At 46.7% G+C, this 27764-nt stretch overlaps 1 protein-coding gene across 3 annotated transcripts in view; it reads left to right on the forward strand.

The window, feature by feature from the left end:
- The window catches only part of SCAP (SREBF chaperone), a 46708-nt gene that overhangs the window by 3825 nt on the left and 15119 nt on the right, over nt 1–27764 (forward strand). For 2 of the 3 annotated variants that reach the window (XM_082752384.1, XM_082752383.1), the window contains exons 3-9: nt 7186–7372; nt 17311–17440; nt 18842–18999; nt 22553–22773; nt 23584–23689; nt 24576–24748; nt 25344–25470. In XM_082752384.1, the coding sequence (XP_082608510.1) occupies nt 7251–7372; nt 17311–17440; nt 18842–18999; nt 22553–22773; nt 23584–23689; nt 24576–24748; nt 25344–25470 (1037 nt within the window). In that variant the 5' untranslated portion in view covers nt 7186–7250. Of the gene's footprint in view, nt 1–466; nt 486–7185; nt 7373–17310; nt 17441–18841; nt 19000–22552; nt 22774–23583; nt 23690–24575; nt 24749–25343; nt 25471–27764 lie in introns of those variants that run through there. The other variant, XM_082752385.1, reaches the window with a different exon arrangement.

A 27764-nucleotide genomic window follows, 5' to 3' on the forward strand; every position in this document is an offset into this window, starting at 1 on the left:
ACGACCCTGGTGGTACTGCTTAAAAATTAATAGCCTGTTGCTCGGGCTTGTACCTGCAGAAAGCCCTGGGTGCGTCCAAAGAGCGTGTGCAGGAGGGAAAAGGGACTGAAAGTCTGGAAAAAGGGAAAAAGCTGCTGGAAACCCTTGTGCAGATGTGGTTTACCTGGGAGAACCTGAGCATTATTGTCCTCTTTAACTTTCACCTTGCTTTCAGCAGTTTTACGAGGTGCAGAAGGCCCAGTATTTATTGGGGCAGAAAGTCTTTAAAAGTAGCTGCAGTAGAAAGAGGTGTTCAGGTATGCAGGCAGGGCCGTCTGCTTGAGAAACAGGCAATTTGGGTCTCTAGGCCTGAAGTAAATTCTTTTTTTTCTGTCCCGAAGGCTGGGTTTGAAGCAGGAAATGCATCCTCTGCAGCGACAGGAGCCCCAGCTGTAGGTAAAGGAACGGGGAAGAGGTCGTGCTAGTTCCAGCTATCGGTGTGGCAGGTAAATGGGTAACTGCCAAGGAATAAAATAATTCTGAATGTGTTAATAGGAAGGGGATGGCGGAGGGCAGAGCAGAGAGGAGATTTCTCGCTGTTTGTTCTCGTGGTATCTTTTGGAGCTGACTTTCTGCAGACTGAAGCCAGCTGGCCAGCGACTGATGCTGCTGACAGGCCGGGATGCAGGAGGAGCAGGCTCGCAGGCAGCCAGAAAAGTCAGATATTTTCGTTTTACGTCCTTAAAATACAGGCTGGAAAAAAAAATGTGAAAGCTGCAGTGGGCGTCTTCTGTGAGGAACGGGATAGAGCAGGAGGCTGCGCTGCGGGGTTACTGTGGGGCCACAGGTTTGCCTCCAGGACCTGTGGGGTGAAACAGACTGCAGGTATTAAAGCCCTAAATGCCCTAAAAGCCCTTTGAGGCTGCCGTGTGTACCAGCAAGGCATCCCCACGTAACCCTGCGTACCTGTTGCATCACCCTCCTGATATTTTTGGGGAAAGCAACTCCCTAGCTGCTTGCTGTAAGGCAGCAGCGTCGACAAATAAAAGGAGCTGCTTGCTCCAGAAGCAGCCGTGTGAGAGGCATCACCCGGGAAGGGGCTGCGAGGTTTTGTTGGTGTCTTGTCACCGAGCGTGGGTGCTGCTTGGCACAGGGGAAGAGTCCTGAACGAGAGGTCTGGGAAAGTGGCAGTGCCCCCACGAGCCAGGGGAACGCCTCGTGGGGTGTTTAATCCTGCCTCTTCCTCCCAAATAACGTGCCCGGTTGCTCTTCTAACCCGTGTGGCACGGGCAGAGAGCCCTGGGGTGGAGATGTCCACAGCTTCACTGCAGATTTTATTTTGGGCTGCTGCTTTGCAGCTTCCTGGGACGTTGCGTGGTGCTGGTGCTGGAGGAGGCAGCCCTTCCCTGGTCGTTTCCTCAGATGGCCTCGGGTTTTAGAGGTCTGTTGTATCCATTAGCTGCTCAAATCCTTTCCAGATGGAAAGTCTTCCCATATTATTGTTTTATGGAAACTGTTCCTTAATCACCCTTGGTTGGGCTTCTCTGTACCTCTAATTTTGCTGTGTGTCCTCTCTGAGGTGAGGAGGAGGAGGAAGAATGACCAGGAGGTGTTGCTGCTGTTGTCGCACCTTTCTTCCAGGTACCTCCTTCTAGTAAAATGATCAGACATTTGTTATGATCCTTTTTTAACCTCTTCTGATCAATTTCTGGCCCTATGAAGGTCCTGCTCCTTCAGCACCCAACTGCTCAGCTTTTCAGCAGGCCCCTGTAAGGAGCTGAACCCGCTTGGAGAAGCCTAGGAAGACTTTCTGAATTGAATCTCCAATCTCTGTGCGGATTTGTGAGGCTGACTCTTCTCCAACGTGTTGTAATAATCATCCTCCCAGCCCAAAATTTGGTTGGCTTCTTTCTGCTGACTTCAGAGCCCGTGCCGTGGTGCACTTCCATATCCCAGTCATCTGCTGGCCCTACAGATTCCCTGGCAGGCCTGCTCCTGGTATCTGAATTGGGATTTATTATTCCTTCTTATACCTTCCTCCAGCTGTTCCTCCACTCCTTTTTGGCCCACTGCAGAGTGTTTTGTAGGTAGTTTGCAAGAATTTTTCTCCCTATTTTGCTCGTTTGGACCCATCTTCAACTCCTGGCCAGATTTGCTGATGCTGTAGGCATTTCTCCTGAGCTTCCCATGGCTCCCAAACGATATCTTTAGATAGCTTCTGTTATCACTAAACATTTTGCTCTTCTAATTCCCTTTAAGGCTTTTTAAACACAATCTCTTCTTTTTTAACGTAGTCTGCATTTTTTCCTGTGCTGTTCTGCGCATCGGTGGGTTTTTATTTTGGACTCTTATTCCTGGAAAGATGCAGCTTTGGTCGTCCAGTGCAGAGCCACTGTCCAAACCTGCTGCCTGAACCCTTGGTGAGCTGGACAGTTACAAATTGGTGCTGATCTTACTGACAGGGAGGTTCAGTGACAAATCCATTGGATGGCAAATTCAGAGCTCCGTAACTCCTCGATTCAAGCGAAGGAATTGAATCTCTGCTTTAGCGTTCGGTAGGCTTTGATAAAATATCCTCAGGTAGGTTTGAGGCATTTGAAGGCATCTTTTGGGAAAGGCTTGCTGCCATTTGTGTGTTCCTCGGCGCTTGGTCACCTCTTCCAAAACTCCTGGCAGTCTTTTAATGACTGTTACAATAACGGTGACTTGTGTTTAAGTAAATGCTGAGTTCTTCACTGCTGGAAATGAATTAAAAGCCAGCCGCTGGCTTTTAGACCATCCCATTGTCTCCTTTGCCTTCTTTCTACTTATCTCATTAGAGTAGGAGTTTGCTACTGCCAGTTGCCAAAGGCCTGGAAAAATATCATGTTGTGGTTGCACTCTTAAAGTTCATTTGCAGCGGGTGTATTGGAATCGTGGAAGAATCCACCTTGCCTAGAAACCCTCTGGATATTCACTGAGGGGCAAAGCAGGGCTCTCCAGAGGCCCTGTAAACTTGATGTGAGAGCACAAACCTTCTGTCCAAAACTTCGCTCAGCAGCTTAGTGCCAACACTGGAAATGAAAATGTCAGGGATTCGGGTGTGCCCTGCACTTTCTCTTCACTAAATTAAACCTTTTCCTAACTCATTTTGCAGGTTTTCTATCATTTGTCTCCCTGTTACTGCCCCGTGTGAGGGGTACACTAGTGATACTTCTGCAGTGGTATTAAATGATGCTAAAACCATATTTTAAGAGAAGCTGCCTCATACGATTGAGTTTCTCTCTGTGTAGTAAATAGTGGAGCCCAGATCATCGCTAACGAGAGTCGGGTTGGGCAAGAGAAGAAAAAGATTGGGAAACGTCAGGAAGAAACGATTGGGAAATGTTTTCGTGTGCTTGGTTAAGGCGTCAGTACGCTTCGCTTCGTTCGGCTGGGTGCGAAAAGAGGAGGAAACTTTGAAGCTTGTTGTTTTTGTAGAGATCTGGTGTTTTGTGGTGGAGCATCCCACCACTTCCTAAATGTCAACTAGGTGTCTGATGCCTACTGCGGTGCTCGTTGTTGTAGGAAGCAAAAAATGAGCTTTAATAGGAAACGGATTCAATGGGTTTGCTGCTCCTGGGCAGGAGTTTAGCTGAGGTTCTTCTCTTGGGGCATGAAGATCCAAAAGACAGACAGAAAATGGGTTTGGAAGCTTATTTTGGAGCGTTGGTCCCTCTTTGGTAGCTGCTTATGTTGTCTGGGATATTATGATGACTTCTGAAAGCTGATTTAAAAACCCAGCTCAACATTTTCAGTACTGCTCTGGCCTTCTATGGGATGGCGAGGATGCAGTCTGAAATCACACTTACCAAAGAGCTTCTGCTTTCCAGAGATAAGAAGTAGCCTTCCAGGAGGGAACAGGGGCAGCTCTGGAGCCTCGTTTCCCCAGGGCTGTGTTAGGATCGACCCGTTGGGGCCGGAGCCTTCGTGAGGTTAGTGCCGTGGTCGGGGTTTTCCCATCGGAAGCGTTTTGCTCCCCGTGACCCGCGTCCTCTCGCAGCACAAAGCCCCTTATTCTTCTCCTGGGAACGCGAGGGGCTGGGTGTTGGAGCTGATTGTGTGGCGTTTCTCTGAAGGAGGGCCGTGCCTCCAGCGGATTTCTTCCTTTCCCATCTCTGAAGGCTTCAGAAGCGCTTCGTCCCTGGCCCTGGCTGGAGGAGAATTCCCGCTTGGCGAGTGAGATGTGCTGAGAAGTGAGTTCCCGTGGCGTCTTCCCCTCTTCCTTCCCCTTCTGCTGCTGCTGCTGGGATGTTTTGGGCTGGGAGCAGAGCTCCGGAGGCTGCTGGCACCAGTTGCTGCTGGCATTTCGGGGTAGGAGCTGCCTCTGCAGCCCAACAGAGGGCAAGGAATCTTTTTTTTTTTTTCTTTGATTCATGGACAATCTGGCCTCTGGGTGTTTTGTGCCTCTCGCAGGATGCTTTGGGGTTTTTTGGTTGTTTTCTGGGGGACGTTGTGCTGAGTTTTGGGCATCGCAGTGAACGCAGATCCGTAGAGAGGACTGAAGAGAGATCAGGGAGCTCTGTGGGTTGAGGGTGGGCTACGAATCAGGCGGTGAGCTCAGTCTGTGATGGCTCCTGAGGGTCCTGGAATAATCCAGGAGTGTGTAAAATTCCTGTAGCCATGTGTGTGTACAAACACGTGCCTGTAGGATGTCAAAGTGCTGCGTGGAAGAGGTGGGACACGGATGTGACCAAGGCATTGTGCTCGGTGGGTGCTCTGCTTGTGGCTCGAGATCTTAACTGGACCCCAAATCCATTTTTCCCTCAATTTTCAGTCTGGTTTTGAAGCAGTCTGGCTAGCTTGGTCTTGAGTCCTCAAGACCCATCGGTCCCGCTGTCTCCTCTTCTTTTGTGATGACTGAAAGTGGAAGCTTAATTCCGATACCTCTGGGGATGGAAGATATTTGGGAAGCCCGTGCTGGCCTGACAGAGGCAAAATGTGCGATAGCAGCCCCAGGAGGGTGACTTGTTGCTGGATCAGGTGCTGAGCGATCGGGTTTTACGACTACCTAATGCTGAGGCATGCTCCAGAGAAGCTTTTTTGTAGGTACTCAAATGTTTAAATCTATTTATCTTTTAAAAAATAAATAAATTAGTGTTCACAATGAAGGAAAAAGCTTTCCCACACTTGCTAATTTTGCCTCTAAATAGAAGGAGTTGGGGCTCCAAGCGCACGGGCATTTATTTAACGTCCTCTCTGCCTGCCTCGTGCGGTGCTTGAACAGCAGGTGAGTGACTTGGCTCTTCCTTGCTGAGGAAAGAAACCATCTGGGGCTGCAGCTAACCCCGAAGAAGAGGTTTTGGCTGCTGGAGGAACTCATTTCCATGTGTCAGAGGGTGCTGTACCCCAGGAAAAAGGGTGGCGACCTGGCACGCAACGCGGCGCGTCGCGAAGTTTTGCTCCTCAGTTTTTGCTCCTTGTACGGAGCCTGCTCTGCTGTAGGGCAAGGTGCTGCTTGGGAACGGAGAAAATTTGGAAATTGAGGATGTTAAAAGCTAAACCTCGCTCTTTTGAGCCTGCTGTTTGCTTTTGTTTCCTACGCTGCACCTCCGACCCTCGGTGCCTTTCTTTTGCAGGCGAAGGGCACGAGGCACGGTGCTGCAAGGGCAGAAGGAAACACCCCAAGGTCTCATCTCCATTCCAACTTTGGCTTGGATCTGCAGTCGTGCAAAACGGGGGAAAAAAGACACTCTGAGCGGATTCTATTTTAATATTTGTCGTAAACTCAGAGGCTTTCTTTTGAGTTACCTAACCTCTGTTTGCAAAACCGGCTTTGAACAGGAGCTGTTCCTGCCTTCTACTTCGGTGAGCACTGTTGCAGCACAAAGCTAACAGATTTCAGACTTGCAACCCCCCAAAAACCAGTAAGCACATGTTAGCTTTGGAACACTCAGGTTTTCCTTTTCGTGCTGATATTTCACATCAGGCAAAGCAAGCAAACCCGAAAGTCTCTTTGCATTCAGTAGAAACTGTTCCCGGTGGGATGCTGCCACCAGGATCCCTGGTAGAGGACGAGGCTGGTGGTGCTGGTTCTGCACTTGCTTTTATTTTGGCTGCCTTCCCCCTTTTGTGATCGGCGAGTGCTTGAAAGGCTTTTTTTTTCCCCAATCCTTGCGTTTGCAGCATGCAGAAACCTCCTAACGAGTGTCGGTGGGGCTGATGTGAGGCGCGTTCCTTTTTGTTCCTTCCCCCTTTCTGCTTGCTTCAGCCTGGCCATCAGGTGAAGCCGTGTCCTGCTGTTGTGACGGGACAGGCGTGGCGTGTGGGTGCTGAAAAGCAGCAGAATTCTGCTTTTAGGGACTTTTTAATGTTTGTTTTTCATCTTCTGCCTCGAGGTCAGGGGGATAAGGCTTATATGCGAGCCCCAACATAGTGTTGTGTAGCTCTAGCAAGACTCCTGTTGGAAAAATCACTGGTGAGATGAAGTTCAGGATGTTCCAACTTAATTTTCTACATTTCCTTTCCCTTCTACTAACACAGGCTGAGCTCTGCTCCTGCTGTACGTTCACCAGGGGTTTGATGTTGCTTTCAGTGATCAGTTTGGAGCAGGAGGCTCATGTGTGCAGGGATTTCCTGTGTGTTTCCACTCCACAAACAGCTCTGGAAGATGGTTTTTGTTGTTGAAAGTTGAAAGTAAAATTTCTTTGGTTTATTCTCTCTTGAGCTCAAGAATTGAAAGGGGCAGGTAGGCAGTTCCCTATGCCCAGGACAGCGATGTCGATCCGTCCAGCAAGTCCTGGTGCCTTGCTGAGAGGTATTAACGAAAATATTTGTCCAGGTTTTTCATTTGGTCATGAGGCCGACGTGCCGGTGCTTCTGGTGCTAAAATCTGATTATTTTAGTTGTGCTTCCGGGGAAAAAAACCCAAGTAGATTGTTTTAAAATGGGCATGAAATAGAATTTCACCTGAAATTAAAAGCGTGATGGTTGTGCTTAGGGTTGCTTCCTCATCCCGTGTGCTGTCCCTTCAGGACGGTGATTGTGAGGAGCTCAAAACGCGGGGCTGCCTGAGTTTAGGTCTTGTATGAGTTACCTGGAGCAGTCACGAATGGCATTCCTCTCGGATAAAAACACAAAACTTTGGGTTTGAACTCCAGAAAAAAAAGTAAGCTGGTGGCTCAGCAAGCCGGCGGCGTTCGCTCTCATTTCTTTTTCTCCCTCCTGAGCTTTCCTCCTGATTTTTAGGTGGACAGGGTGCCCCCGAAGCCCTGCTGTACCCCGGGATGGCAGCGAGGTGACGGCCGCTGAGGATGACCCTGACTGAAAAGCTGCGCGAGAGGATATCGCGGGCCTTCTACAGCCACGGGCTGCTCTGCGCCTCCTACCCCATCCCCATCATCCTCTTCACGGGGCTCTGTATTTTGGCCTGCTGGTAAGTCACCAAATTCTGCCTGTCCTGGGCAGCTGGGCTGCTCTGGGGGCTCTCACAGCAGTGCTCGCATTCCCCTGGTCTTGTGGGCTAGCCCAGAAGTCCTTTTTCTTTTATTTTTTTTCCTTAAATGTAGATTTTTGTCATCATTTTGTGTGGGACAAAAGAAAAAGACAGGGAACGAAGTATCTCCATGTGGTTTAATAAGTAAATAGTAAAAACTAATTAGTCAATCAGTAAGTAAAAGTGATCCCCAAACACCTGGTGGGAGACATCACGCAGCCATGCCAGGAACATGCTCAGGTTCCCCTGTCTTGTGGGCTATCCTAGAAGTCCTTTTTCCTTTATTTTTTTTTTCTTAAATGTAGATTTTTGTCATCATTTTATGTGGGACAAAAGAAAAGACGGGGAATTAAGTATCTCCATGTGGTTTAATAAGTAAATAAAAAAAAAATAATCAGCAAATCAAAAACTAATCAGCAAAGCAGTAAGTAAAAGTGATCCCCAAACACCTGGTGGAAGACATCAAAATCATAAATCGAAAATGGGGAGAAAATAAGTTGTTTTTTCTCTCCGTACTTGCATATTTGGTTCTCCCCGAAGCTTGTACTGTTCAGCCCTTGCCTTGGCATGAATGTCTTGTTTGTTCTTGTGAATTCTCAACTTTCCTCGGGGACTGAGGTTTGAATGTGAGCTGTGGCTGAATATATTTTGACAATCCGAAACGTTACGTTCCCCTTAATCCTTTCCAGTGAGGCAATGGAAACACCGACTGGGGCTGTGACAACTTTGCTGCTCAGGTCTGTGCCGAGACGCACGCAGGTTCAGTCTGTGTGGTTTTAAGTCTTAAGGATCTCCTCTCCTGTGGTCAAAACAAGCCATGTGTGGTGAGATCTGCTTTTAGAAGGGCTCCACCTGTGCTGGTACAGGACAGTTTTTCTTTGAGTGTTGCTGAGGGTAAGACAGACTTCAACACATCAAACGTAAAAAGGCTGTTGAGGAGATTTGTTTCTGTGCTCTGAAAACCCATGGGATCACTTCTCGTGCCTACAGCTCCTGCAGGTTGTGAGCAGCAGCAGGGGCACAGCACGGAGCCAGTGCTTTCCTCGTTTTGCACTGCTTTGCACGATTTCTTTCAACTCTTAATGATAAAGTTTTATTTCCAGTTCTTCTGTTGGGCAGAAAGATGAAACTTTTACAAGGTCGAAGCGAGCGGGTTCTTTGTTCTGCTTATCATTTGATATGATTGCAAGTGATTAACTGTTGCCTTCAGCTCTGCTGGATGCAGATTTCAGGTGTCAGGGCTGCCATCCAGCACGGAGTTCCACCACGAGCCCCTAACCACCACGCCTCAGCTCTCTTGCTTGCTTTTTGCCTCTTCAGAGCTCCCAGTGCCATTAGCCTCCTATTTTCAGTTACCTTTCAGCTGCTGTTCCTGGGGGTAAATGCAGGAATTTGGGATGACTGCTTCAGTGTAGAACATTTATCCATTTATCCATACACATGCTGCAGGTTGGGAGGGGTCAAAATAAAAACTGCTTCTTAATGTTCTTCCTAAATTCCAGATTTCCCTGACAGGAGGAGGTCTGAGGTAGGATTGCTAGCATCTGTCCTGGCCAGAACTCGCATGCATCCTGTCTTTCTGGTACCGTGTTCAGAGCAATTTGAATCAGGGTGTTTTTTCACCAAGCTCCTGAAGCTTCAAACCAGGGTTTTTTTGGCAGGTTAGCTGCTTGTAATTGTGTATTTCTGCAAGTGTCTGCTTTGCTCAGTGCTGGTAGCCAAGGATTTTGTAATTATTGGCTACCTTTAGACTGCAGAAGCTTGCTGAAGACATCAAGCATAATCAATAGTGTGTGTTTTCTTTAATAAGTTTCAGTAACTCAATTAAATAAAAAAAAAAAAAGGGGGGGCAAAAAATGGCCCTGGGAGGGACAGGGTTTAAAAAATACAATGACACCCTGTGAGAGGGAAAGAGCCTTGATAAAAACTGGAAGTGCAGCGTGCTTAAAGTTATCCTTCTCTAGAAACACCTTTTGGGGATGTTTCAGTTCCTGTTCCGTGCTGCCCTGCCTTAACTGGTGTGAACTGGTGTGAACTGGGTGTTCATTCAGGCTCGGGAAGCAGCAGCACTGAGACCCAAACTCTTCAGGGTGCAGCCCTAAAACAGCCGAGCATTTCAGCGTGGTGAGGCCGAGCTCTTGCAGGACATCTCGCAGGATATCTGCGGACAGGCACAAATTTATGAAGTAGCTGCAGAAAGCAAATGATCAACGGGAGCTGCTTTCAGCTCCCTGTCAGTTTTCTCCGCAGCCAGGGCTGTGCTGATTTCTCAAGGTGTTTTAAATGCTCCCCCCAGCCACGTTTCCTTCCTGATGAGCCATCTTCTGTGCTCTCAGACGGAAAGAGGAAGCCGTGCTGCAAGGACCACAGAGCGATCGGAGAGCGACTCCTGTTTGCTGGTGCCTTTGCAGTTGCAGTCCACAGATTGTGCCTGCATCTAAAACAAGAAATAAAACTTTTCTCCAGTTACAACAAAGCCATGCTATCAGTTAGCAGCTGCATTATATTTTGGGCTCCTCGACTTGTGCTAGAACGTGTGCTCAGCTCAGTGAGGTGCTCATAAGCACGAGTCTGAGAGGTCTCTGCCTGGAATAATCTGATATTTGTGGCGTGTGGCTGCGTGCAGTTGTTAGCCCTGTGGCTAGCACAGCTAGAGCTGCTGAAAGCTCACTCCCTGACACAAGGATAAAAATTACAACAGTAGAAACCCAGAGCAAGATATTCAGTCGCTTTTCAGTTTGCCCCTGCACTAGAATCCTTCTGAGTAAGTATTTTCATGAGATTCAGTGAAATTTTACTATTTTGGAGGGGCGGGGTGCCCAGGCCAAAGGCAGGACTGTAATTTCTTAATCAGCCCGGCAGATTGTGTGAAATGGCTCACAACAACAGGAAAACGGCGTTGGCCAGCAGTCACCTCGCCGACTAGCAGGAAACTTCAGAAGTATTTTAGGAACTGATCCGGAGGGTGCATTGTTAGCTACTACACGACCTCGCTTCGGGCTGAAGCTGTCTCGCGCTTGTCGTGCGGTGAGTGTTTCATTCACTGCGTGCTTGCCACGTCCTCCTGCTCTGCCCTGGTGCCTGCTGCTGGCTGCTGCAGGACGAAACCACTCCAGTGGGTTTTATCCTGACGGTTATCAACAAGGAAGGAGCTGTGACAACTTGTTGGGGACGTCGCTCCCTGTCCCCGAAGCGTGTGGAAAAAAGAGAAGGTGGCAGAGTACAAGGGAAACACTCTGTATTCTTCCTTCTTACACATATTTATTCAGCCAGATAACCACATCTAAGATACAGCATATTGCTGAAGTCAAGGGTGGGGCCTGCATCCCGAAATCTTGAAAGGGAGAGAGGTGGAACTGTCTTTGTCTGCACCTGCGTGCTCCCAGAATCCAGGCGAGCTGGTAAAATCCTGCTACAGAAGAAATTAGCTCAGCCGTTCTCGTTTTCTTCCACAACACATCAGTAAACCAAGCCTGTCTTCGTGTTCAGATGTTCAGCTAACTCCTAAAAGCTGGAATAAACCACCTGGCCCACGATTACACAAGCACAAAGCCATGGAGTGGCCGAGGCTGGAGGCCCCCCCCAGGTCCCTCTGGTCCCAGCCCTGCTCCAGCAGCCCCCAGAGCTGGTGCCCAGCCCCAAGAGGGGCTGGGGGCTGCTCCCTGCACGTCTCCAGCAGCATCCTGGCTGCAGTCTGCACACACAGCCACGTGTACACCCCCTTCTGAAAGCATTTTGCTGTCTTACAGGCTCGTGGCAGCCCGTGGAGCTGCGTTGCTCACAGCTTCTTCATATTCCACCTCCCCAGGGAGCACGGCCGCCCCTGGGAGCGCATGATGAAACGAGGAGCAACTTCTGTGTGGCCAGACCTCGCCCTGAGAAAGCAGACTGGCAGCACAGGGCAGGGAGAAGCTGTACGTGCGCTGCTCAGACCTCGTAGGGCCCTGTCAGTGGGAGGCAGCGCTGAACAAACACAATTTATCCAGCAGCAGGTACTGCCTGGGCGCTTCGTGAGGCTGAAGAGGGACCTGTTGCTGCCAAATATCTGCTCCCCAATACCCATTGGCAGGCCCCCTTTTTGTCAAACGTCAGATTTCTCATCAGCGACGGGATTTCAGGTCTTGGTGCTGCTTGGTTTGGGGCTGAAACGGTAAAAATCTTGTTCTGCAGCACGCGGGGTGGAGGCGGTAGCTATTTTAGGGCCCTGCATCTCCGCCCTCCCTGTTATCTAAGACCTGGCAGCTCCCCTCTCCTTCGTGTTCACCAGCAGAAGTCTTTTTGGGGGCGGCGATCTCCACTTGGATTCTGTCAAGGAGGAATATGCAATTGTAGGGCTTGCGGTCCTGTCGCGCTGCCAGCTGCCTCGGGCTGCCCTGGCAGGTCTCCATCTTGGCCCTGGAAGCTGTCTTGGAAATATGTAAAGTAGCTGGATGAACATTTTTTGCTCGAACCCACCTCGTGCTTGGTAACTGCGAGCTGCTCTTGCTTGAATCCAGCGCTGCTGACTTGCAGATAATTTGTTTTTCTCCCCTTTGGGATTCGAGGAGGGGCGTCAGGGCGCGCTGTGACACGAGCAGCTACAAAGAGCCCTCCTCAAAACCAGCCCTTCTCCTTGAATTTCCCTCTGGCCTCTTTCGGATCTTCTTTTTTTTCCCTCTCTTGTCTCTAAACTTTCCCCTCCGGTGTTCACCTCTTCCCCTGATGGTGAAAAAAAATCCCTAACGGAGAGAAATGCGAGGAGAAGCAAACCTGGAGGCTAAAAATCGCCGTCCTGTAATTCACCTGGAGATGGAAAGGACCCAGGCTTGTCCCAGCTCCCTGTCCCTGTTCAGTGGCTGTGGGGAGCCAGGATGCTTCTGACAACCTAGTATTAGCTCTTGGTATTTTTATTTGCCATTTTTTTAAAGTATCTCTTTATGAGATACGTTTTTAAAATAAAGTTTTAAATATTTTTTAAAGTATCATCTAAAGATGCTCTAACATTTGATGTCCGAAATAGCAGGTCTAGCGAGTTTCTTGCTATTTTTTTTTCACTTTTTTCGTTTGCTGTCCCAGGTATCTTTGACTAAATTAGCTGATATCCCACCTAAGGCTAACTAAATTCAAGAACTATTTTAACATCTCACCCAAACATTTGCAGTGAGTGTATACCAGAACCTGTGCCTGGCTTTTTCTTTCACCAGACGTTATCAAAACCCTACATAAACCCAAATCCTCAACCATCACTGTGATACAAGTAAATATCTGCCCCCTTTGCTTACTGAGAACATTAATTTCCATCGTAGCTGGCTCAAGAGGAGGCAGCTTTTGGTGTCCACATGTCCTGGACATATCAAGGAAGAGCAAGGATCCCATCGATGTGCCTGCAGAAACTTTTAAGCTGGGGAGAGAAAACGTGGTGCCATCCTGCATCGTGCAGGGGGAGGCAGCCTGAACAGCCTGCAGGGTTGGTTGCTGCCTAATTCCTTCCCTGTCCTATGGATGGATTAAAAACACGCACTGGGGGCAGCATACGGGTCTCTTCTCACGGCATCAGCCCTGTTCCATATTCATAATTTGAAGAAAGGAGTGGTGGGGAGGTGCTGGATGTGATTTGGATGCTGACAGGGTGACACAGCACCAGCCTACGAGGGTGCTGGAGTAAGGGTTCCCCTGGGAGCTGCAGCAGGAGGGGATCCTTCGCAGAGCACAGATGTCTCGGGGGGCTTTTTGCCATCAGAAATGTCCCTTCTGTTCTTCCCCTCATTTTACAGCCCTTGATTCTTCCAAGAAACGCTGCTTCATCTTTCCTTTATTGCGTTCGCCTGTGCTTTGGATTTTTTTTTTTTTTTGGACAAATCTGAAAATCCTAAGGTGAAAAAAACATCCAACCAAAACGAACGTGTCCCTTGGTCATGAAGAAATAGCCAGAGGAGTTAGGAGCCGCTGTGCCCGGTGTTTTGGGAGGTGACTTGCACATCAGGATGGGAGTGGTTGGCTTCTGCCCCTGAACGGAACTTTTTTTTGTTAAATAACTTCTACAACAGAAAAAAAAAAACCACGATTCTCAACAAACCTTTGTATTAGCAGCAGTCAGGCAGTCTCTCATCGGTTACATTTTATGCTTCTGTGATTTTTGGATGCCTCTGATGCTTCTGGAAGCCGTGTACGAGCTGCCAGGGGTTGGATGAACTCGCTTCCTTCCCAGCTTCACGCAGCAAAAGCCGAGGCTCAGGAGCAGCAGGTACACAGCAGGAGGAAACTTCATGAGAGAAGTCAGCGACACCCTCCTCCACTCCAAGCAACAACCATTTCTGTTGCTAAAAATGCATTTATCGAGCTGTAAATACACCACTAGCAGAGAACCAACGTGGAGCAACTGCGAGCCACTTCCAGAGGCTACTTCTTAAAATACAGAATGCTCTTTTTTCTGTTCCCATGGCGTGTAAGCTAGCACGTGAAAGCCTTCCTTCGTGGCCTCGAGCACAGAAAGGGCACATCAGAATCCAGCACTGCTTGACGGGACGTGCCCACCGCTGCCAGAGCATCAGTGGTGGTGGCCAGGTTGGTGTTGTGCAGGCAGCTGTGGGGAGGGAGGCTGCTGATCTCTCCCGGCTGTTCCTGCTGCTTCCACAGCCCTGCCAGCAGCTCCTGCAAGTGCTCCCTGATCCCAGCAGGGTGATGTTGCTGCTCATAATCCAGGTGAGGGAACCTCTGCACCTCCTGCGTCCACCCAGCACCTCCTGCATCCATCCAGCACCTGCCAGAGGAATAAGGAATATAAGGAATTGTCCTTCTGAGCCCCTAAAATTTACAGGGGTTACACAGAGAAATGCACTTCTAGGTTCTCTGAATCCCAAGTGTTTTCCTCGTGCCCCTTTTTGAGATCTTGTGCCCCTTTTTCAGGCATCAGCATCAAAATTATTTAGTGACCAGATCATTCTGCTGGTCACCTCTTTGTTCAGCTTTGCTTATCACACTTCGATTTCTTAATTTCTTAATTTTAGCTGTGTGCAGGATGCTCGCTGTGTGCCTCTCCCCAGGTTTTGCTGCCAGCAGCCCCTTTATTTTCCTCTCCTTCCCAGTGCACAGTGAAATAACAATCATAAGATGCATTTTTGTCAGGCTAACAACAGAGCACACCTAACGAGCCTTGCTTCCCCTTCCAATCTTCTTTTCCAGCTTTTGTTGTTCGGCCCCAAACCTCGCCTTTAGGATGGTTGGGGCTAATCCCTGACACAGCAGAGTCCTGCAGGAGAACGGTGCCAAGGCCTTGGTGTTTATTGCCAGCAAAGCTCGGCCACGCTGACAGCTACGCCAGACAAAGGGAGCCCTGATAGCTGTGAGAAAAATCCCAAATCGTTGTCTTCAGAGAAGACCTTCTGTGAAGCTATTTTATTCGTGGTAGCAATGGCAGCATCCTGCCAATTAGGAGCAAATTTTAATAAACACAGCATAACCTTTTATTCCCTGTTACCCAACACCTGATCACCCTGTTTCACTGGCTGAGTACCACAGGTTCACAAGCTACTCAACACTCCTCTATACCATATACGTACAATATATTTTTCTTCAACCCTTTAATTTCTCCTTTTTTCCTTTTTTTTCCTCCTTCCTTATGTTTTAAGAACCTGTGATCTTTGTTTTACCATTCTCACACTGCTCATCCTCTTTTTTCTTAAGCTTCCACCTTATTTTGGAACAGAGAGGCCTTCTACTGCCCCCTTACCTACTGAGCATTTCTCCTGATTATGACTACACAGCTACCTTGGACTACAGAAAAGTAATTCTCTACAGCAAAAACACAACTTAATTTCTCACAATTCCCCCCACTTCTTTTCTTACTCCTACCATTGTTTTTGCACCTCTTCTCCTACTGCATTTTTGATTTTTTCCAACATGAAGGTGCAATATTCTTCTTCAGATGTCACGGGGAATGACAGATATTCAATGTCATTTTTATTACAATACCAACAAATAGTTGTTTGAGCCAATTCTATTCAGGTAGTCACGAAATTACTTTCTGCCAAATGTTTCTAAATCCCCAGGAAGTGTCATCTTGAGCTACTCTATGCAGGATCTTGTTGTGTTTTGTTTTTTTTTCCCCAAATATTTTGAGGTCAGTCAAATTCATCCCATTTGATCTACATATATACATACATAACTAGTATTAATTACTGTGCATGCTCCGCCTTAGGAGGTTATTAATAAATCTAACACTATTTGATTCTAGAGTACTATTTTTGCAAACTTACCAAACTTATTTTCCAGTTCTTCAACATATTTACAATAGCTTTTTCTAATTTGCTCACCATTAACCAAGGTAAAAAGCACCTTGCAAAACTGTAAAAAGCTAGAGAATTTTACTAAAGGATTGTCTGGGGTCCACTTAATTCTGCGTGTGGTCTCAAGGGGGCTTTGGCTTTGTGGGTCTTCAATAATAGTTACATCTGGAATTATCACCTCCGTGGTTTAAGCTCCTTTCCATCCTAGGGGCCGCTTTTTCCTGGCTTTATTGTATTTCTATAGCCAGTGCCACCCCTTGCCATTTGGGACAGGCTGTCTGGTTACAGGATTCTCATCTTGTACCTGGTGTGTTTTATGTATATCAGCATTCCCGTGGCTACCATATTCAGTACAGTACGGATTATTCCCTACTTCATGGCTATTTCCACACCCAGGGTCAGTACTGTTGCCCCCTGAGTTTCTAGCATTGTTTAAAAGGCACCTTTGATAACACAGTAAGTCGTAGCCAGGATTATGTTCAGGGAGCTCAACTTCAAAATCTGTTCTTTCTCAGGACTGTGCTTGATCTGTCATTTTTAGAAATTTAGAGGATCCAGACACAGTTGCTGCTGGAAACAGCAATCAGGGACAAGGCCTCTTCAGTCTTTCCAGGCATCCGGGTGCAAATCCAACAATTATTTCAAGATAAAACTCGAGAGATGTTCTGCAGTCATTGGAAGTGCTGATTTTTCCCTCCATCCTACCTCTAATCCATTGAGAATAGGTATTGCTAAAATAAAATACATCGTTCCTATATATATATATATAGGAATATCGTTCCCATCGTTCCTATATATATATATATATATATATACCCCTATAATAATTAAGAAATAATAACTAAGAAAAACAATAAAAATCACAAACTAATAAGGATTCTTCTGGTGGGGATTAAGTACCCCCCTTTCTCCCACTTCCAGAGTGTTCCCTGATTCTGTGCAATTCAATCCCTTTTACTCATTAATTCATTAAGAATTCTTCTAAGGAGGATTTAAAGGTTTACAATAGATAATTTTAGCAGTTTTAACCTTAAAAGTCTTTGTTAATGCAGTCTCTCTGGTATCAGGGTTGGCGTGGAGCTGGGATCTCTGCTCTGTTTCATCCCTTCCCCTTCCAACTCTCTGGGCACTGCCCGTGTAACAGCAATCTTGCTTTTTCCTGACATGGTTTTAGTGACTTTAGAGACCCCCTGGAGCTGACAGCGGTATCCTAAACTCCCCAAAACCACAGTTTTGAGCTAGTTTCGTGCGTTCGTTGTGCAATAGCTGCTGCGGTGACCCGCAGGTCGTAGGGGCCAAGGAAGATAAATATCACTGCTTTGGTGGCTGCTTGCTGCTGGTGAAATGAAGGTAGCGACAAATACTGGAAAGGGTTTGGGTTTTAATGAGGAAAAGCAGGTGATTAGGATGGGTTTTGGGTAGGAAAGTGGCCACCTAAGTACAGTCCTCATCTCATTTCTGTGCAGGCTGGGGAATCGCTGAGCCATGGCTGTGCTGTAGCACTAACTTTTAGGTGATAATTAATAATTTAGGTGCGTTCCTGCAAGGAGAACTGTTTAAAAAATAAAAATAAAAAACCAAGCCAGATGTTTCTCACTTCTGTTTTCACCGTAGCTACCCCCTGCTTAAGCTGCCGTTACCTGGAACGGGGCCCGTGGAGTACAGCACCCCGGTGAAGGATTATTTTCCACCCTCTCCAGACCCCGTCTCGCAGCAAGGAGACCTCGGCGAGCGCCCTGACTGGGTACGGCTTCGGTGTGGGCGTGAAAATGAAGGAGCTGGAGCAGCTCTGCTGGGAGGAGAGGCCGAGGGGTTGGGGTTGCTCAGCCTGGAGAGGAGAAGGCCCCGGGGAGACCTCACAGCGGCCTTCAGGGGGTGCAGGAGGGCTGGGAGGGAAGCTTGGGCAGGGGGTGTAGGGATAGGACACAGGGTGATGGTTTTAAGGTAAAAGAGGGCAGATTTAGGTTAGATAGTCAAAATCTTTCACAGTGAGGGTGGTGAGGGCTGGCGCAGGCTGCTCCCAGTGCCCAAGGCCAGGCTGGATGGGGCTGGGGACAGGGGGCCCTGGGCATGGCAGGGGTTTGGAATTAGATCATCTTTAAGGTCCCTTCCAACCCAAACCATTCCATGATTCCATAACAGTTGTAAAATGCTGTTTAAGGGCCCGTTTTTCAAGGATTAACGCAGATAACCTTGTCCTAAGGCAAGCAGTAGATTTTATGAAGCGTTATTAGGTTTTAAATACATTTAATGAAGGGTTCTGGGATAACAGGCCCCAGTTTCCTAATGCCAACTGAAGGCATGCAGTCTCCCTAGAGCAGCTACCACTTGACTGGTACCTATCATGCAGGTAAGCTGGATTTATAACCTAATGTTCAAGGGTAAGGAATTAATATTTCTTTTGCGTGAACAGGATGGAGCCCCGATGCTTTCCAGGAAGGCTGAGAACAGGTCCAAGACATCAGGAACCAATTGTAAAATGACCCTTTGTAGCCTGCATTGTTCCTTTTCATTCCAGGGTCTCTGTGGAGTGGAAATTGGCTGTTGGCTTGATGTTTTTGATGCCTCCAGCTCTCCGCTCTCCCCACGTGTGCTCTTCTCATTGTGATTGATATCGTTTAACCGAGAAGCTTTTTGCTTTTTGCTGTTATCTCAGGTTGATGCTGGCTGATTAAATCTCCTGCTTCCTTGCCTAGTGCTGCTAATTGGGCCCAAAATTCTGCCAGCACTGCAGCCCCTAGAGCAGGGGACAGCAGCCTGGGCACACAGACCAGGAAGAATTAAATGGCACGCAGCAGGATCAGCACAGGTTGGGGGAACCACCGTGTGGGAGAGGCATCTGTGAGAGGCAGCGAGTCCCCGCTGCTGCCTTTCCTTCCAAATTCAGCAGGATCTGGGAGCCTCTGCCTCACACAGAAGCACAATATACCGATGACAGAATGGTCAGTGGCAGTTTGCCTCTGTGAGAAACAGACTCTTTTTGTTCTCCTTAGGTTACTACTGCCATGTTTCACCTCTTAACTTGGGAGAGAAAAATATAGTCTGGCAAACCCCTTCCTGAAAGGTTGCCAAGCTGTGATCTAATTCTGCTAAGCAGCTTCCCACTCACCATGTGTTTTCATTCTCCCTCTGGTTTTCTCCACAGTATGTTGGTGCTCCTGTGGCCTACATTCAGCAGATCTTTGTGAAAGCTACCGTCTCCCCATGGCAGAAGAACTTCCTCGCTGTGGATGTGTTCCGTTCGCCGCTGTCCCGCGTCTTCCAGCTCGTGGAGGAGATCAGAAACCATGCCCTGAGAGACAGGTAGTTACTGTTTGTCAAGGATTTGTGGAGGAGGCAGACCCCCCCCGCTGCTGTGCACACCCGTCTTCTAAATTATTCCTCCTAAATCTGATTATTAGCTTTGAGTGTGTCAGATTCTCAAAATAAAATGAGAGGTCGCTGCCGAGCAGTGGTGGCATATCCCTCCTGCAGGTACAGCACTTTGGCTTTCGTGCTAGAGGACTTGCCTGTTCTTTAATTACTGATAATTGTCAGGAACCCTCCGGTCAGAGTCTTAGGCAGAGAGGTCTGGAATGGTCCTCTGAGGTTATACCTTTCATAGCAGGTAGCAGTTTCACATAATCCTTTTCATAAGCATGTGAGGTTTATATTAAAGCAGGTTCATTTGGCCCCACCATGCCTATTCTTCTACAATTTTGCATGGTCAGGAACCTTCTCCTGACTTTCCACTTTTGGCAGTGTTTAAGACTAGTTCATACCTGCTTGGTTTTGTCCTGACACAGCCTTCGTGCAAAAATAGCTCTCCTCTGCTTCCAGATATTTACTGGGAAAACTCATTCTCCCCACCCTGCATCCTTGTTTGTTAAACTAAATTTAGGAAACTCTTGACATACGCTGTTAAGGTGGTTCTGTGTTCACTTTGTCAGCCTGGTTGCTCTTCCCTGCACTGTTCTTACTGCATCTCCCCTGTTCAGGAGATGAGAACTGTACACAGGATGCTCACTGAAGTCTCTTTTTACCTCATTTTCCATGGAAATGACTTTTCTGAAATACACTAAGGTTGCAAGTCCCTTTTTCATGGCCAATCACACCAGCATTTGTCAAGTGATTGATTGATGCCTCCACGTCCATCTCTCTTTTTATCATTTCCAGCTGATGAGCTCCTACCTGATAGCAGAATTTTTTTTTTTAGTTCCCAAGTACACGGCCTTGCACTTTGTACAGTTAATAGAAACGGTATTAAATTTAGCCCAGCCCTTACAACATCCATTTCAGATACTCTGTTCCCTTTCTGTGTTAGCAGTGTTGCTTTATTTTCTGTCCTTGACAGATGTCTCTATATCTTATTCCAAGGTTTTCAATAAAAATATAAAATAAATACTGGTTCTCCGAGCTGTCCATGAAAAATTCCACTTTGTTTTCTTCAAGACCAGCGGTTGCCCTTTCAGCAGCCCCATGGCCATTTTCCTGTTAACCCATTTCTTCACTGAATTACATTTTTTGTGCTAAATTCTATCTTTCCCGTGATCTAAAGCATTTTCTGCATGGTGCTGAATCAAAAGCCTAATTGGGCCTGAGTAGATGAGAACTTGCTGTGCTTTCTTTATCTAAGAAGTCAAGTATTAAAAAAAAAAAGGGATCACTCTGATTAGTTTGGCATATTCTCACTTTGAAAACCAAGAATACATTTTGCACATGTTAATTTGCTTCTGTTTTTTATAATGTGTTTCCCTTTGAGCTCCAAGTTTCTGTGTGTTGACAAGTTCTTGGCTGGTTGACTTTCCAAAGACAGAAAGGCTTTTCCTCCTTCTCTTTCTTTGTTCAGTGAGAATAATGACACCGACAACAGGCCAAGCGTGGTGAAAAATGGTGAGATTAGAGCCTTTGATCATCTCCTAGCTTTTTAGCCAGGAGCTTTCTTCATTCTTTGTCCTCTGATTCACATAGCTAGGGAACATCTGCTCTTTGTTCGTTTCCTGCTTCCCTGGCAGCATCCTTCATTGCTTCATTTTTGAGTGTTCCCTTAACCACTCTACCTGATGGTTTGTCCTTTTTTAAAACCAATCCTTGTGAGATAGCTGTCTGCTTTCTCTGATAATATTCAGAAATGCCACTCCTGCTGTTAAATATAGAGCTTTTGCTAGCAGCTCTCAGAGCCTTGGCACTGACATTCTTTCTGTTTTCACGTCTTCCTTTATCACATGTGTATCTTTAGATATTATCTGTGCATAGCTGCCAATTACAGGTGAGAAACAACTTGCTCCTGGTATGTGTGTCATCTGCTCATTGTCTTGCTGTGTTACCCTTGGTGAGCAACGAGGCAGTGTGGAAGCAACATTAAACTTACACAGCCACCAGAAGGAAAAGGCTAGGTAGGGATTTAGGCACTCAGACCTGGGATAAGGTCTTCCATTTGGTGTCAGACTCGCATATTTCAGGAAACATCTAGCTTTGAGAGAAATTCTGAAATTACCCCCGAAGTCATGAAGTTCCTTCCCATCGGTTGCTTTGTCAGTATCAAAGTTAAGCGCAGCTGATTTTCTTCATATGACAAAAAAAGCATACTTTTATACTAAAGTGGGACAGAAGCAGCTGATGATTGCTGACAACTGGACAGGAAACACAAGGTGATTATATTTGCATCAGCAATAAGATTGTTGAAGCTGTGAGCAGTCATCATTTGTAAAGTCAGAAGCGACCTGAAATTTGTTGTAGTGTAGCAGGCATTGGCTCAATTCATTATTTTTGGTATTCATCTCTGCATCTACAACGTACATTGGACTTGCTTCACAAATAAGAACTCTTATAGGCTTTTGTGCAGTATAAAAAGCTGTTGCTGTTATGTTTCAAAGTTAGTTAAAGCCTAAATATAAAACAGTAGTCTCCTTACTCTGCCTGGGGCTGTTATTGGAGGGGTCACAGCATCAGGCCTTTTGGATTCTCTTTTAGAAAGCTTCTGTTCCTATGAACACAGTATTTTCTAGCATATTCTCTAGTATTTTATCTTGACAGATGTGACTTTTCTAGGTAGCTTGCCCTGTAATGACAAGATAAAGATTCTGGAGGGAGTGCTGACAAAGTCATAACTCAGTCATCGTTGGTTGGGTTCCATATTTTCTCTCTGCAGTCATGATAGGAAAAAAATCCTCTAGAGAAGGCATTTTAAAATAGGACTCCAACACCTTCTCTGTAATCTGTGGGGCTGAAGCCAGGGAAAACTGGCCTCCAATGTCTTAAATTAGCCTTTGTTAAATATACTCTTCTTGCGCAAACCCCTCTGGTTGCCCATGCCACGGTGAGGGAAGTGTTCTCTTTTGGATCAGCTGCTCTGGCTCGTCTGGCCAAATGGTGTGCTGGTGGGTTTTGTAACTGAGCAGTCACAGTCAGATGCTATTGTAAGCCCAAGCTGAGTCTTTCCTGAGTTAATAGTTGATAAGGATTATGTAATGGTGCTAGCAGGAAGTTCTGGGACAAATCTACACCTTAAATTATCCACCTCAGGCATTCAACATATGTGGAAAGAAATATGCAGAAGAGTTGAAGGTCTTTTAAGAATTCCAGGGAGGCAGCTTCTCTGTAGACTGGAGGTATCTGAAACGTGGAACTGAAAATTGTGGCATCTAGGAAAGCTATGAGGCCATAAAGCATGCAGAGAAATGATAACAGGGTTCTGGAGTTTGCACACTGTTACGGTGAGGTCCCAAGCTGTGTCCTGAGGCTCCCGATCCTTTGTTATTAGGACAAGAGCAGTAACGTGGTGCTGAAGCTCCTTGGGGTGTTCATCTCAGCAGCTCTGCCTGATTGTGAAAGTTGTAACGTGCACAGCGGCGTCTAATCTTTGTTTGCATTTCAGTTCTGGTGTCAAGAGCTTGGAGGAAGTTTGCCTTCAGGTTACGGACCTCCTCCCTGGCCTCAAGAAGCTGCGGAATCTGCTCCCCGAGCATGGCTGTCTGTTACTGTCTCCGGGCAACTTCTGGCAGAATGACCGAGAGCGATTCAACGCCGACCCAGATATTATCAAAACCATCCACCAGCATGAACCAAAGACTCTACAGACATCAGCTACTCTCAAAGGTAAGAGCATGAAGTGCCAAAGAAGCCCCCTTTTTATAGGTTTAAAAATAACAGGTGAGTTGTCCAAGCCTTTTTGTTCTTCTTACTCTAGATATGCTCTGGCCTTTTTCCCTTGTGCCGTTGTCTATTGTATTCAAAGACTGCCTCATTGTCACAGGCAAACATTCATCCTGCTCCCTCTTGTGCTTTTGCTGTCGTCTGCCTGCATATACCCCGAGATGACACTGGATTTCATTAAAGTATTTTTGCTTTCTTAATTAAAAAAAAAATTCTGACCGTGTCTGGAATCTTATTGTTCAGTGATTCCACAAGGCCAGGGGAAACGCTGTTCCTTTGTTTTGAAAGGAATTTTGTAGGTATCAGGAAGCCTGTTAATGTGACAGGTCTAAAAAGGGACTTTATATCCATAAAGCAAGTTTATTTTAATGGTTATTTTTTGAGCATCCATAACGTATGCACGCTGTGGTTTGGAGCACATGGAGCCTCTCTTTGACAGCTCATTCACAAGCGAGATAGAGGTCCACAATATCCTGGGAATTCCTGGACGCTTGGAGCTTTGCTTAGGGCTGGGTGATGAGCTAGCTGAGAGTTTACGGGTTAGGATTAGAGGGCAGACTTCATCAGGTCAGGGAGAAGATGGGGATAACCAACCATCACAGGAAGTTTTTTCTTATGTTTGAGAAAACATCCCTCATCTTAATTTGTTCCCATTGCCTCTGGGCTCCACGGAGAAGAGGTGCTCCATCTTTATCTTTTTTTTGGCCTCTTTTCCTGTTATCGTAACGTTTTGTTCATCCTGTGTTTTTGCAGATCTGCTGTTTGGACTCCCTGGAAAATACAGCGGGGTGAATCTGTACAACAGGAAGCGAGTGGTGTCGTACACTGTCACACTGGGCCTCCAGCGATACGACTCCAGGTAGGGAGCTGGAGCTGTGCTATTTTTACATTAGGGATCCCTTATTCTGGACAAGTTAGCTCTTTTCTCTGCTCTTTTTATTGCTAACTTTTTGTTTAATCCCCATTTTCTTGTGCTTTAGAGTATTTTGGCATCCTCTGAAGGTGCTATAGAAAAGCAGAATGCTGCTTTGGGGATAAAACTTGCTGTGCTTCAGGGAAATAAAGCACTATCAGTGCTGTTTCTTTCTTTATATATATTAAAAAAAAAAAGTAAATATAATACCCAAAGCTGCCAGTGGGAGTTCCTCTGATGATGGCTTCATCTGCACACCGAGCTGTCAACTGTTGCAGCCAAGGCCCAGTAGGTCTGTTTTGACCCAGTTCCCGGTGCGTGGAGTTTGAGTGTTTTGCTTTCCAGAAAGCAGTAATTCAGCTGGTACCAACTGTGAAACCCCTCTGGCAGTTTTGGCAAAGCTGCCTTGGATTGAGCAGATCTGAGGACGAAACGAGCTGCTCGGTGCTGCACAGATTTCCCCGAGGAATGCCTAGGACAAAATTGGCAGCACAGGAGTCGAAACCTGCCCTGCTGCTGCCCGTACAAGAGCCCTTCAGCCTCAAGGACTGTCATGTAGGGCCTGTCAGCAGCAGCGCTTACATAAAATTTAGGAGATGTTTGAGTCTACGGGATGTTCTGTTCCCCAGGGCCAAATTTTGTTGACGACGAGCCCTTGCTTTAAATAATTTTGCTGAGTCTGCACAGTTCCCTTGTGAATCTTCATAGAGATCAAGGTCTGGGAGATAGCCCACAGTGCAGATGTACTCTGCCCTCACTGAGCTCCTCCTTGGGATCGTTTGCTGGTCGTTGGACACGGTGTGAGTGACAACCCGCTTGCTTTTCACGTCAGGTTCCTCAGCAGCCTCCGTTCTCGCCTCAAGCTGCTGCACCCCAGCCCCAACTGCACGCTGCGAGAGGAGAACATCGTGCACGTCCACTTCAAGGAGGAGATCGGCATCGCTGAGCTGATCCCCCTCGTCACCACCTACATTATCCTCTTTGCCTACATCTACTTCTCCACACGTAGGTTTGTGGGGTGGAGAGCCTAGAGAGTAGAGCAAGCTAATAATCCACCTGTATATATATATACCTGCCAGCTAAGGGATGGGTGGTGGGGAACAATTTCCCGGGCTACATATGGGAAAAACGAGTTCCATCCATAGCACTGCAGTTCCTCCTGTTTCAGCAGCAAAGGTGATGTTGAAATTTTATCCTTGTGGTATCTTCTGAGGTGTTCCCTGTCTTACACAGCTTTAAATGCCGTAGTAGTGATGCTTTTTCCGATGTGGACAGACCAATTTGTGGTCATGCAGATCAAATACACGTTCTGAGCTTGTCGCTTTAGACCTTACCAGCCATATTTAAGTTCCTTTTTTCGTGCCCCAGCAGTGCTGTACTGCCAGGATAAGCTGCAAGCTTCTGTCCCATCCTTGTAACAGTTCTTAGGTACTGTGAGGATGTGGGATCTGCATTTCAGACATTGAACTGCCGTTATTTCTGGGCTGCAGCAAGTGAAGTTCCTGCAGAAATAAGTCAGATTGAGGATCCCCTCGTGGCTTTTTATTAATGTCTCCTTCTCTTCTGCTTCGTAACAGAGATTTTCCATTCTGTTTTTCAGGGAAGATTGACATGGTGAAATCGAAATGGGGCCTGGCACTGGCAGCGGTCGTCACGGTGCTCAGCTCTCTGCTCATGTCAGTCGGGCTGTGCACGCTGTTTGGTTTGACCCCTACTCTTAACGGAGGGTACGTTTCCAGCACCAAACCCCTTCCCAAACAAGGGCAGACAGAGGTGAAATCATTTGCAAACAGCTGTTCGATGCTTAGCCCTTAAAATCTAGTATTTTTCATATAAGCTTAGGTGACAGTGTTTACACACTGCTGTGTAAAATTATAAACAGACTTCTTGAGCTGAAGGACCTTGTGGTTTTTGTCTGTCCAGCAAAAAGACTCGACTGGGTCCCGGTCTTCCTGGAGCAGCCTTATTGCTTAGCATTTGGCTCTTTCAGCCTAAAGCAAAAGGTGTTATCGGGACAACGTCTTAATTATAAATCTGATTTCCTGGCAGCTGAGCAGGCTCCCAAATTTCTTCCTCCTGCAGTGACTTGTCTTAGCACCCCGAAGCGCTCGTTGCTTGATCTTGGGCTCGCTCAGAAGAATCTTTCAGAATGGCAGCGCTGCCCTGGTTGTGCCTGGGGGCCAGCTGGGGAACTTTGCAGCCATCTCTGACATTTGTCAGCTTTTCTTTTGGCTGGGGCTCCTGCACACGTTGCTGTTTGGCCTTTTGATGCGGTGATTACCGCTCATATTTGTGTCAAGTTGAAAACACCTGAGAACACCATTAATTAAAGTTCAATTCGGAATCTTCCTTTTGATTTTTCTGATCCCTTTCCTAAGTAATTAAGGACGTACCCACCGATTTCCTTCTTAACTCCTCCTTCCAGCCATATACTGCTGGAACAGTTCAAAGTTTGACCATGAGGGAGGTTTCTCAGTGCTGGTGATAGTTTACCAGGAGCCAGACCTAGATGGAGGAATTCTGAGAAGCCTAGAAGAGCTGCGAATAATTGACTTCAGAATCAAAATTATTTAATTATTTGTTCCTATTTTTCCCCCTGTGGTAACCAAGAGCCTTAATTATAGATCAAGCCCAGATCAAGATAGGATCTACTGGAAATTTACAATTGTAAAGCAAATAAAAACAGTGTTTGGATGCAGATACATGGGGGGCATCCTATCTTGGTTCGGTCTGGTTTTAGTTAGTGCAATGACCAAGGCCTTTGTCTACTGTCAGTGTTAGCGTTGTCACACATAAGGGCTAAACTAATCCAGTTATTCCTCCTGCAGGCTGGACAGTTAATCAGTTCTTGTTCCTTAAAGTAGTTTTCCTGCAAAAATTCTTTGCCTTAAAATGATTGCACAGATGATTTCCTTCGGGGTTGAAACTTAATCCTTGCAATATCTTATAAATGCTGTTTAACTGGATGAAGGACACTTGGGTTCTGTGGGGATGGGTTCTGATGACATCGAGGTTTTTATTTTCTGATGACATTAATATTTTTTTTAGCAGGTTGATTCTGCTCTTTTAGATAAATGCCTCGTGCTGGTGATGGTGGTTGTACTTTTTGATGCAAGTGATAGGGAAGGATCCCTCAGGGCTTGATCTGGCTCTTGTCCTAAGTGCTGTAAACATTTAGACACCATAGGGGAGAGAGGCACTTTGACTAAAGCTTGTCTTTTCGTTTCCTAAATGCTCACAATTTTCAGTTCTCAGCAGTTGTTGCAGGTGGGATCACGCTGAAAGCAAGAAAGATCTGGATGAGACGAAAGCGGCATTAATATGTGAGCAAGCTGCACAGAGAATGGGTTGGGACTGCAGGTACCCAAGGGATCCTCCGACCTTTTCCTGATTCCCCAGTGTCTGCCAGAGCACTTTCCCTCTTGTTATCTGATTCCCGAGTGGGGACAGAGTGTTCTTGGTATGTCCTAGACCCGATTCTAACATGCTAGGGGTTGGCCGGCTTCAGGGTGCAGAGTCAGATTTGTTTGGTTAAACTCTGAGCTGAATTTTGACCTTTTTTATCTGTTTTGTTTACAGCAGAGCCTCCTAGATATGGGTGTGTTTGTTTTTAGTGGTACCCGGATTTACGATAAGCCTCTGTCCCTCACCAATTTTTGTAAGGTACTGAAGTAGAGCTCGGTGCTTAGAGATCAGTATCTGCTTACTGCTGCTGTATGATATTAAAAACCAGACCTTAATCATTATCAGTCATCTTTTATCTTGCTTTGATAGTTTCCCCTTGTCTTAAAGCGTATTTCAGATATTAATGAAGGCAAGGTTGAATGGGTGAGGTCTTATTAGTCTTATTTTACAGAAAAGAAGAGTAAATGGAGATTGGTGACATGCTCTGCCCAGGATTTACAGCTGAGCAGTAGGCTATGCAGAATGCCCAGAGTTCACTGAAGTGGGATACAAGTGAGCTGGGGGACTCTGAAAGCCTCTGAACGATTCCAGAGCACAGCCACCACGAGCTGCTAGC

The sequence above is a fragment of the Aythya marila genome (genome assembly GCF_965140915.1).
Source record: "Aythya marila genome assembly, chromosome: 2".
Taxonomy (NCBI): Eukaryota; Metazoa; Chordata; class Aves; order Anseriformes; family Anatidae; genus Aythya; species Aythya marila.